Here is a 12,577-nt window from a genome sequence, read left to right as displayed (position 1 = left end):
TACAGAAACTGAGCAGAAGCAAAAAAAACCCAGGAAAATACTGGAGTGGGAATGTTAAGCGCCTTGTATAAAATCTGAACTAGGGAGATGAGACTTGAAGTTCTGAGCAGGTTGTGAGGGTAGGAGAATTGCATGAGTTATAGAATTAGAGGTGGAAGGCTTTGAATGGAAGAAGTTGGAAGGTGCCAGGATGAGCGGTGTAAAGAGAAATACTTGTACTTTGGAAGAATTCCTGGAGAAATACAGGACTCCTGGGTGCCCTGTTGAGAAACTTGAGGGAGGGAGAAGAAGACAGGCTGTTCATCAGAATATGTTGGAGATGTGAGCTTCAGAACATAAGTAGTCAGGAACACCTTTTGACATAATTGAGTTGTTTAAGAATATAGTGGAGCAGAGTGATAAAGAAAGGCTTGGTGGTAGGTGGTGAGTGTGGGTGGAGAAGCAAGCACAGGATCATTCAGGTTGGAAAGAACCTCAGGCCTCAGCCTCCTGCTCAAGGCATGGTCACACTGAATTCAGATTAATTTTCCCAGGGGGTCTTGAAAACTCCAAGGATGGAAATTCCACAGCCTCCATGGGCAGTCTGTTCCAGTGCTTAATTATCTGCATGGTATAAAAATACTGTCCTTACATCCAGTTGGAACCTTACCTGTTTCAAATACTCAGCACTATCTCTGGCTCCAAATCCTTGGTAAGCTCTTAAGTATATGAAGATGCTATTAGGTGGCCATCTGTCCTTCCCTCCAGATTTTGCTTTTCCTGGCTGAGCAACAGTGTACATGATTATAGAAATCTTTTTAGTTGTTCATGTGTTAAATTATTCTGAGGTCATTAAACTTGCTCCTTTTTCTGTTTTAGAGAGAGTAATGTCTGTGACATAAATCCTGTACACTTCTTGTTTGCTATGGGGACGGCTGAGGTAAATGTTTGCATTCCTTTTATAAAAAGGGCAGTAGTGTTTTTTCTTTTTTTATATTAGTTTGCATGAGGATAAGAAGAAATCATGGCAGGACCCTAATTAATTTGATCTCTTCTGTTTTGATCACTTGCTGTTTTCAGTACAGATGTGTTGAACGAGATGACTTCTTAAAGCATAGTGCAGATACAATTTCTGAGCTGCCTTGGTTGCTGAGATGCTTGAGCTTTTGCAGATGGGAGAGAAGATAATGCTATATTGCTTTACAGTATAGCCATCTGTAGAAATTAGGTAGCATGTGTACCCTATTAATCTTTGGAATTTTAGTGTTAATTATTTTCATTCGGATCGCATTTTTAAAAAAGCATAAATGGAATGTGAGGAGCTTGCCTGCCATTATGAGAACAATTAATGTCAATTATTCATAGGTTAAATAATTCATAATTTTATTTAAATATTTTTAGAATACCAGACATCTGTTGCATAAGCTTGAAACGTATTTTCTAAATCATTTAGGGTAAAGTGGAATGCTGGGATCCTAGAACTAGAAATCGTGTTGGGCTTTTGGACTGTGCTTTAAGCAGCGTGACAGCAGACACAGAGTGAGTAAAGGCTACCTTTTCAAAGTGTGTTCTGATTTTTCAGAAGTTTTGCTTCTAGAATGAAAATCCTACTTTTCATTAAAATGACCCACCATGGTCTTCTCTCCTAATTGCTAGTGTGAATGAAGGGTTTTCTTAGTCATAGAGGAGTCCCTTAGTTATTGATCCGAGTAGTAGCGGCTATTTTTCTATACAACCACAAGTTGTGAATGTAAACAGTACAGCATTTTGAAGTAGTATTCCTGGGTGATATCTGTAAATTAATTGACAACTAATTGTCTCAGCTATTTTTAACATTGAAAAAATTATTTGCAGCCTTTATTGAAAGAATGTCTAACTCTAACATTGTCCTCTGCAGGATAGATGGTTTACCATCCATTTCAGCACTGAAATTTGACGGGGCTTTGAATATGGCTGTTGGAACATCTACTGGGCAGGTAGACTTTAACTTCATCTACAACAGTTCTTAGGAGATCCTGTTCTTGCAATTGCCAGTCCAGGTCTATGATATAATCAGTGGACTTATTGTAATGTAAATATATATTAATAAAAGTATAAGAGCGTAAATTACATGTATAGAGTAGTAATAGTCATTCTTAAACTGCAAATCAGTTTTGTCAAATGGTCTTGCCCTTCAGAATACTGTAGGGACCACTTAAAATCATCACAACCTACTTACTGTATAACTTCAAATTCTGCAGTTTTCTTATGACTTAAGAGTCAAGTATGTGGGGAAGTTGCTGCTTTTTGAGACTCTTACCAGTACTATCAGTGCACCATATATGCTGTCCCTTATCTTGGTGGTGGCTAATGAAGCAGAAGTGATTGTCTTTCAAATATTGTTTTTACTGTCTTATCTTTCTATAAAGGATTATTTAGATTCATTTATTCATTGTTACCATCATATTTGTAAAGTGGAGTATGGGGTTTTTTTTCATGCCTTCATCATTATTTTGGTGGGTTTGGAAAACAGTAGTTTCTTCAAGAGCAGAGACATATGTAAGAGTTGTGTTTGTGATAAAACTTGCCTGATGTGTATACTAACATTATTGGAGAATATATTTTTTTATTAAACAAATTGATAATATTTTTTTCCCCAAAATTATTGGTAGTCACACTTTGTGTGTGAAAGACGTAGGTCTGTCTTAAGTACCATAGGAAACTGGAAGACAGGGTCTGTGCTCTCTACTTTACTTAAAATAAAAAATTACATTCTGTGGTGTTTCACTGTGAGAAAGTGATACTCGCTGAATGGGGAAGGGAGCCTGAAAATTTAAGTCTTGTAAGAACAGTACAAGAATCTGAAAGTGAAACATTAGTAATTAAGAAATACTAAGGGCCTTGAAAATGGTTCATTTTTTCAATAGAAATTAAAAGGACTTTAGAAGGATGGTGAGCTCTTAAATTTTCTCTTAATTTTTCTAGACTGAGGCATTCTGAGGTTAAAATACATTGTCAGAATAAACTGGGCTTACTTAATAAGCTGTTTTCAGAACTGAAAATTATTTCTTCTATGTAAATCCTGTCGGTGTCTTTGAAAAATCCCAAGTTCCGTTAAATCTTTAGTGAAGATCTGGTGTGTGTGACCTCCTCTTGATCTTACAATGTTGTAAGTTTAATCTGTCTCGTATTCTTCAAGGTTCTACTATATGATCTCCGATCTAGTAATCCATTAATAGTCAAAGATCACCACTATGGCCTGCCTATTAAGTCGATTCAGTTTCAGCGTCAGTTGGATTTAATTATCTCTGCAGATTCTCGAATCATAAAAATGTGGAACAAAGATACGGTAAGTGTTTTTATGTTGCTGCATTCAGATTTTTTAATTTTAATTTTCTTTTTTTCATGCAGCTTGAATAATAAAGCTGAAAGTCAGTGTAGGAAGTTGGGTTTTAATGTGTCCTAATTTTGTCCTGTCTGATTAAACAGACCAACATCTGGGAAAGTATTCAACAGCCTGTCAGGTATAGAGATATAGTCCTAGGTATTTTTCAGCTGTTTGTACATGTCTGCTGAAGATGCTTCTTTCAGTAGAAAGATTTAAACGTGAAAAGTAGTATCTTAGCCATTGCCCTGGTTTGTGTATTTCTTCTCACAGTGTGCTTGAACACATCCAGTTATGATTTTCATCAGAGAAAATATGGTCATGGCAATTCCCTGCTCAAAGAAGGGCTAACTTCAAAGGTAGATCAGTTAGTTTATGACCTATTAAAATCAGGCACTGCTTATTTTCACAGAAACCTATTTGGATATTGAAGCAGATACTATGCCTAGATCCAAATAACAATGTGTACTGTGCCATATTAATGGATTATGTTGCACTAGGCAGCATCTCTATCCCAGCATTTTGCACCTCTAAGTTGAAATCTCTAAGTTTCATAAGACTTACTTTCATTATATTATGCTATTCTTTTCCTTACCTTTCTGCCAATGCAGCTTGCGCAAAACGTTACCCCATAGATTCATAGTAACACTACTGTAGCTTGGTTTGGTTTGAGGGGCTCTCTTTATTCATTGTATTTCTTCTAAAAAACATGCTCCATCTATGCTTTTCTAGCTTTGTAATGAAACATATCAAGAGCAGTTACAGTAGTTTAGGGGCACTTTTTTCTAATTATTTCAGGCAGTCATTTCTCTATTGTTGTGCTTCTTCATGAACTTTCAACAGCCTCTTATTTTTCCTGTGATCGCAAGCATTTTCTTTCTAAGCTCCTCTGCAGTTACTTTTTATTGTTTAAAAGAGCAAATAAATTATTGGTTATTATTTAAAACATCTGCAGTGGCCTCTCTCCATTTTTCCTAGGTATATATATTTCCCTCATTGAGAATGAAATACTGTAAAGTTTGTCAGGTGGCCTCTGCAGTGGGAAAAGGGAGGGTTTGTTACTGCTGGAAGGCAAAGATAGGTTTGGACTCTTTCCTAGCGTATGTTCCAGCTGGCTCCACCTCTCCCAGATGTTGGTTCCTGACTATCTCTGGCTGGGAACCAACTGCAGAGGCAGACTGTGGGGTGGAGAGCATATGGCTTTGATACCAGAATAGCCCCATGCTGAGACGTGCCTTGGGGTGGGGAGCATGAGGCTTTTGTCTGCTAAGACCGGGGTGGGGGAGGACTCTTATTAATCATCGGGGAGAGACCAGAGGTGGGTGGGGTAACAGCATGTAACTGGGAGGGGAAGGAAGGGCCCAGAAAGGTAGGTGGGATTGCTGCAGGGAGAGAAAAAAGAGGAATAGGATCAAAATTTGCTCCCTCGTTTAGAACTGTGTAGGCATGTACACTCATGCTTCAGATTATGTGGCCCAGTTCTTAGAGAATCTTCCTTTACTGGCTGTCTTGTGTGTTGGCTTATAAGAGCACCTGTATTTTGTCTGGGTTTTTCAGACTCTGTTCCAATTCTTACTTTTTTTTGAGAATATTGTTTCCTGCTTTTACCTTTTTCTTAAATAATCTTCATAACTTCAATTCTGATCTAAGCTAGATACTACTGGATGCTTTTGCTACTTTTATATTTAGACCTCTTTAATACTGAGTTTATAAAGTACAGATAAAGTGCTGAGCTATATTTCATTTTATGTAGACATGAGCAAGATGGAAGAACCAAGCTCCGAAATCAAATTCCACTCCCAATCCATTATTTCACCTAAAGATATTTACCAAAGTAAAATGATTTAAAACTACTACATTCAGACTTGAACAAAAGGAGGGTTACGGTGGCAATGTGCCAGGAGTTTATGGACCTCACCCCCCCCCTTTTGCATAAAATAAAATAAAGCAGTTCTGACACAAATATTTTCAACACACAAGTGTGAGCTGAGAAATGTGCCACTGTACGCTGCTGTGTCGTCAATAACCAGTAGGCTATGCTTCCTTGTAAGAGATCAGAGACAAAATACAATACTGAGTTCCTTGTGTTATGTTCAGGTACTTTAATAACTTTTTATTGTTCCACAAAATATGTTTCATCTTTATTCCATCATATTTCTTAGCTTCTATAGTGGCTATTCTTAATGTTTAGATTTACTGAATTTAATTATATTCTTTGGAATTCTTTATAATATATTTTCTTCCTACAATTTCAGGGGAAGATATTTACTTCAATGGAGCCAGAACATGATATCAATGATGTCTGCCTGTATCCCAATTCAGGTGTGTTAGAAATATTAATGTCTTAGTTCAAAAGGGAAAGCTTGTTAACCCAAGCTGTGGTCTTTTTTTCTGTTTAGGTGATAACGAATTAGGTCCACTTTCCTCATAACAGAGCTAGGAAAAAATGGTTACTTGTCAGTTAGTGTCATTGTTTCCTCTGCATCTGTATTAAATCAGAATCTGTTCGCAGTGAGGAGATGCTGTGCTGTCTATTGAGTGATTGACTTCTTTTGCCTATTCAAATACCTGAAGTGTTTAATTTCATAAGAATAGGAATTTTGGTCTTTTGTCTCAGCTAAGTCCCAGATGAGTTAGAGCTTGCTTTCTAGAGTTAGGAAAAAATGTTTTTACAGCAACTTTATGAATTTTTACAAGTGTTTACAACTATTTGATATTTCTTTGTTTTAGATATAGCACTATTGTGCCCTCCCTGAGGCTGAATACTTTGATTTTAAGTGTAGATTCCTAAGACCACAGATTTGCATACTTTTTGTGACTGTTTTCAGATTTGCTGTGTCTCATAATGTTACGTTCAGAGGTCAAAACTGAGCGTCGCTTTTAACCAGAGCTTTCAGATCCTACTTTAGGAGTAAAAATATTTTACAAAATGGTGCTTGTATGTGCACATGTGCTTTGGTTGTACCTCAGATTGCAACTGGCCTTAATTTTTCCTGCTTGATCTAGTTGCTTGGTTCTTAACTGGTATGTGACACCTGCTTCCTTTTTAGCAAGCAGTATTAAAAAAGATGAAATAAAAATTAGGGCCACTAGGATGGCCCAGGACAAAATTCTTGATCCAGAGAATGCCTATATTGCAAACTGCTATTATCCTCATTTTAGAGAGAGATAGCAGTGAAGACAGAGCGACTTGGACTTTGATTCATACTAGCAGCTCAAATTCAAGATTGTAGATAAGCGAGTTTGAGATTTCTAACAAGTTAAAACTTATCTTGACTTTTCTGCCAACTTCAGTTAAAAATGTCTTCCTTTTTTTTTCCCTAAGAAAAGCGCTTAAATACTGATCCCTACTGAGATGGTTGGCATTTTTGACCTTATGCAGCAGCAAAACTGTAATGGTCTGCAGGATATTGCTGATGAAAATATTAACTTGCTTCCATGCTCCTCAGGTTTAGTCCCCTCTGAAACAGACTGGTGTTTCACTACTTAGGAATTGGGCTAGATTTTTCTGAGCCCTCAAAAAGGCATCAATACCATTTTTATTTGTGGCCTTATATCTGTTTTTCCCAGATCAAAGTGCCAGAAATAATGTAAGCAAAGAATTGAAGCCTACCAAAACAGGGCGTTCATGGCATGGTGCTGAGGGTACATCTCATGTGCCCTGGTTGTATGTATGAGTTCTTTTTGGGATGTTTGAGGAAAAACTGTGTGGTAAAAGTGTGGACTGTGCACATGGAAGTAGGTAAACCTGGTCTTTTCTCATCCATAGTGGCTACTGTGAGAGGTCATTGGCGTGAATTATCTGTAGCATTTCGTCCAGGTTTCACCTTTGAGCTTACTGATTTCATCCAAAAGAGAACCCAGGAGTGAATTAACATCCATGCAGCATTGATAGTGAAGTGCTCATGACAGGGAGTGAAACAGAAATGAGTTATTTGACAACGTAGAATCTTGGCATAATTTAGGTTGGAAGGGACATCCGAGGGTCATATATTTCCTACTCAAAGCAGGACCAAACTTGGAGTTAGATCCAACTTCAAAGTCTGATTAGGTTGCTCAGGTCATAACCAGTCAAGTTCAAATATCTACAAGGATAGACATTACCAAACTTTGGACGCTCTGTAGCCTCTGTGGTATGTAGACATGCCTCAGTGCTTTTGCAGAAAGGATTTTCATTAGACTCTGCAGGAAGAATTTTGTAGCACAAAGAATTGAATGCACATATCTTCCTAAAGTTGCTTATTGGACACGTTCATGTGTCTGTAATCTAGACTCTGCATTCCAGTCCTGTGTCCTGCATCTCCCCCTTAAGTCGGTTCTGCTTTTCTTATTGTTCTTTCATCAACCATGTCTGTTAGGGGAGCAGGTTGATGTCTTTTGGTAAGAGCTGTTGTGGGATAAAAGCTAGGTTGTATTATATAACCATATGGAAGACGGGAAAAACTGGAACATGTTGCAGTGAAAATTAAGAGGCTTAAGGTAAGAGGTGGTGCATTGCATGTTTGTCATAAATACTGGTGTTGCAGAATTTAAGATGCTTAGCACCACCTCATGCTCATTCAGAGTTTAAAGAATAATTAATTATGTTTGAACATCTGAAAATAATTAAATACTTTCAGTGATAGGAACTTGGAGTTGTGGAGAGCTGGAAATATAATATAATTTAAGCACCAGTATGGCTATGGCTCAGTGCTCTGACTGGTGCCCCAGCATTCTCAGAGCACCCCTGGATGTTCATGAAGCCAGCATGACACTGGAAGCCCAAGAGATATTTCCTGAGCTTGTGCTCTAACAGTTTGTGTGATGCAGCTGGTCAGAAGCCGATATCCTAATCTCACCCATATGCTCTTATATTCGCTTCAAACAGCTTTGCAGTTCATCATTACATGGAAGGAAATGCTTTCATATTTTATTTCACTGATGTGGGACAAAACTCAGAATTTGTTTCATACCCTTACATATTTTGTTTCAAATTGAAGAGAACAATTTCAGAAACGTCCTGAACCAGAAGTCATTGAATCTACATTGAGAACGCTCTTGTTTGGGGAAAATTGTCGTCTAGTATGTCTAGATATATTACTTTTCCATTTTATATGTATAATTTAATTACAATAGTTTTAATAATCAAGTTTTGGTTTAAAACCATAGAAGGTTGCTGATACTTTGTATTAGTTGCAGCCCTGCTTTACATCAAAATGTCTGCTGCATGTGCAGTAATGAAATAATTTTAACACTGCATTGTCACAATTATAAAAATGAAAAAAAAAATTTGGAAAAGTGAAACTACATTGTGACATAAAAGATTCTGAAATATTTATGGTAAACAGTGGATCAGTATAATATGAAGTATTCTTTTTCAGTGGTTTTGTGGGAGTTCTGTTGTAGTTGATGGTGTTTGTTTGTTTTTTAATTAAATTATTTTACCAACCAGCTTTAGTAATACTACCTTTCAGGGGAAGCAAACCCTTTTGTATCTTTGACCAAACCACATGACAAACTTTAGTGGATCTCTTAAACTAATTATGATTCTCTTTTCTGTGATCACACGTGTACAGAATGGGGCTGGGGAAAAAAGGTTTACCACTCACTAAGTAGCGTTGACACAGCTTCAGTTAAGTTGTACAATATAAATGAAACTTACCAGCATCTTTAGTGTATAGAAATGTGCTTCATTTGTTTCAATTATTTTACATTTTTTTAAAGTAAAAAATTTGCTTTTTCTAAAGCTGCTTCTCCCATTTTCTACCACTTCATAGTTGTGTTTTCATGCCTTTAAACTGATGATACTGCATTGTAGACCACTCCAAACATGGTCTTATTAAAACCTTTTCTCTGAAAAAAGTTCTCATTCATTTCCGTTTTTATATCAGACTAGGCTGCTGTGCAGTTTGTTAGGGTGTGGTCTCTCTTCCCATAAAAATTGGTTAAAACTAGCAAGCTGAAACAATGAAAATGCGTGGAGTAGACTTCTCTTTCACAGAGTTGTTTCTTTTTTTTTATTCTTTTATTTCCCCAGTAGTATACGCCCATATACTGTTCCAAAGTCTGTTTTTCCCTCCTTTAATTATTGGTGGAAGACTCTCAAAGAGGAGGTTTTTCCTTTACTGTCATCTTTGAAGCACCTGCAGAATTAATTTCTACCCTTTTATCTCTAGTGATTCATACTCAAGTCAGTGGAGAAACACTTTGTCTCCTGAAATAGTAGTGAGCATGCTGATATGCTAAGGAAGCATGTAATCTATATATTATAGTATATACCTATAGTACATTTCCTGTGTGTATGAATATATACTATAAATTCTTGCTTTTTCCTTAAATTGCCTGCAAACTTTCGCAGGCATGGTCTTTAGCCTCAGTTTGCTGACTAAGCTGTCACAAATTCCTTGCTTTGCCAAGAAAGCAAGCCCCCTTTTTTCCTGACATTTTAAGTCCAGCTGCAGTATGTATTTTTAATGAAAGGATTAGGTAGGAAGGATTACTCCACCCATGTTAATTGCGTTCCTCTAGTTGGGTGTAAATTATATTTCTACCCTCTGGGCGTGTAGTAATTGACCCAATTATTCATAGTCTTAGTGGCATATGTTACCGTACTTTTAGATCAGACTGTTATCTAACTTGATTGTTCTTTTCTTCTTCATATTCCATCTCTTGTATTACCTGGCGATCAGCTACGTCGGAAAGCCAAAATGGAGATAAATGTAAAAGTATATGCCAAATGTCCTTATTATTCTCTTATGTAGAAGGAAATTGAGAGTATTTTTCATTTAGAACTTAAATGGAGTCTTGTGGCAGTTGGAGATTTTCCATGGATTTTAATATTTCTACAGTAGTTTTTTTTATATTCCAAGTATTTGCAACCCTTATTCATGGTGTTTCTTAGGTATATTCATAGGTATTTCAAATTTTACATTTCCTCTGGTTGGCTAATATCACTAATATTACTGCATTTGAAGCCACAATATCCTGTCTCTCATTTTGTGTTGACAAGCTACTGCTGTGCCGATTTCCCAAGATGAAATACCAATAAAGGTGTAAACCGTGTTATGATTTATGACCTTGTTTAGACTATAGGTGTGTCTTTAAAAACAAAGCAGAACAAAAACCCAAAAACCCCTTGTAGTAATAATAAAAATTTATGCCCATGGTAGGTTTTAAGAGCAATACTAACTGGATTTGTTCTAAATGGTATCGTGGGATGAGCTATTTAAATTTGTTATGAAAATTGGCAGCCTTCAGTTGTCGGGACTTAGTGTTGCTTGAAGTGGTGCTCAACAGTTGTTAAGATAGAGGACAAAAGGGGATGAATACGTAGGAAATGAAGCTTCGTTAATTGTGCTGCTATCATAACTTCCTTAGCATTTGAAAGAATATGGACCGTATGAGCTACAGGTAATGTGATTTCAGCCCTCCTCCCCTACCCATGATGGTTCTTTCACAACAAATACTCCGGCTGCCATTCTAGTACTGTGTTGTTTGGGTGTTTGGTTTTTGTTTTTTTTTTTTTTTGGTTTGGTGTGTTTGGTTTTTGTTTTTTTTCCCCTGGTGCCAGCAAATCTTCCATTTTTTCCATTTCTTTTTCCTGGGAAGAGATTTTGAGTCCTGTGTACAAATCTACCTATTGTGAAGTTAATGCCTCAAGTGTGTATATATAGATATTTTATTAAAAAAAAAAAAAAGTAGTGTTACCCTCTCATGACCAATATTTTTAAATGTGGAAATCTCTTTTTAGGAATGCTAATGACTGCCAATGAAGCCCCTAAAATGAATATCTATTATATACCAGTAAGTAATACAAATTGTTGCTGATATTGCTCTTTTTAAAAATCAGTTGTTTGGTGCCATTCAGGTGTTCATGTTGGAAAACTACTCCTGCAAATTCACATCTACATTCTCAGATTTTTGATGGTAAAGTAAATTTAAGCTAACCCTAACTTATTAATGTAACTTACTGAATAACTAAAAAAACAGTGTGTAATTTGCCTTTTGCTACCAGTTCCAAAACTGGCTAGTGGCAGTAGGAAATGCAAGTGGAACTGTGCCAGAAAAAGTAGTTTTTCATAGCTGATCAGAAAAGAATCCCTAAATAGATACTATATAGGGTACTTTCAAGACAATAATTTTGCTTTGTTGTGAAATATGCCATTACTGTCTCTAATATGTGATATGTAGTGACATGGTCGTGGCAGTAAATATTGTTCTCTGTTCTGACAGAGAAATGTTATTGTGCGGCTTCAAGTGTGGCTCTTGGCAGTAGCTTCTGCTCAACGCCCTACTTGAAAAGCAGCTCTTGAGAAGCTGTTCACTTGAATGGCTTAACTGTAGGTTAACTGGATGTTATAACTCTGCAGGTTGATTTTAGGGAGACTTAACAACAAGAGTTCTGGCGTTAGGGAGTAGAACAGAAAACTGCACCTCCATGTCACTCTTGTTTTGTTTTTGATTCTACAGTGTATTCTCTAGGGGTTTTTTTGCCTGGTAGGAGGTATATGGTAGGATATATATGCAGATGTTGCATGCAGGATAGCTGACAAGACCCTAAAAATACGTATGCTTCTTCCTAAGACATTTTATTCACATTGTGGACAAACTATAAAATTTATTATTTTTGAAATATATTTTACATTTTTAAAATCAGCCAAGATATCTTCATTCAGATAATAAAATTTAAATTAATTTTAATTTAATTTTCTTTAGTTTATTTCAGGGTTATGTGCCTGTCTGTCCCCCTCCACCCTGTATGATCTTGATTACATTTAAGATGGAGATTCATCAGTTTACATTTTTCTCTGTGGAATAGACACTGTATGCCTGTTTTATATACGTGTCTGAACACAACAGTATACCCCACTAAACAATTCTATAGTCTGGTTATAGTTACTTGTATTATTAGATTTCTGCATTTAAAGAGAAGTAAAATTTTATACAAGTTCTTTGTGTGTCATTTATGTCAGGTGGTTGTTCAGATGTAAATTATCTATTTCTCTAATTCAGCTCTGACCAGTTTGTATTTTATTAAGTGGAGCTGACCCATGCTTTGGATAACAAAGGGCAGGGGAACAACAGATATTTTTGTTTAAGACAAAGTATTAGCTGTAGTTAGGAGCTGAATGCTTTGTTTCTGTTTACCTTGTCCTTTGTAAGGTCTTGAGAGTAGCATTCCAAGCATCTGTTGTCTTTTTTAATTAATGGATTGGGAAAGGCAAATTCTTATATTCTCAGTCTGATGAGTTTTCA

The 12,577-nt window shown here is 36.5% G+C and overlaps 1 protein-coding gene across 1 annotated transcript in view; it reads left to right on the top strand.

The window, feature by feature from the left end:
* NOL10 (nucleolar protein 10) overlaps positions 1-12,577 on the top strand; it is a 53,362-nt gene that overhangs the window by 9,535 nt on the left and 31,250 nt on the right. Inside the window, exons 8-13 of the mRNA XM_064448038.1 lie at positions 859-919; positions 1,433-1,518; positions 1,877-1,955; positions 3,158-3,307; positions 5,599-5,665; positions 11,073-11,125. Of these exons, the coding sequence (XP_064304108.1) occupies positions 859-919; positions 1,433-1,518; positions 1,877-1,955; positions 3,158-3,307; positions 5,599-5,665; positions 11,073-11,125 (496 nt within the window). The remainder of the gene's footprint in view (positions 1-858; positions 920-1,432; positions 1,519-1,876; positions 1,956-3,157; positions 3,308-5,598; positions 5,666-11,072; positions 11,126-12,577) is intronic.

The sequence above is a fragment of the Phalacrocorax carbo genome, chromosome 3, assembly GCF_963921805.1.
Source record: "Phalacrocorax carbo chromosome 3, bPhaCar2.1, whole genome shotgun sequence".
NCBI classification, from domain to species: Eukaryota; Metazoa; Chordata; class Aves; order Suliformes; family Phalacrocoracidae; genus Phalacrocorax; species Phalacrocorax carbo.
Note: the sequence above shows the minus strand (reverse complement) of the source record. Positions and strands in the feature narration are given on the sequence as shown.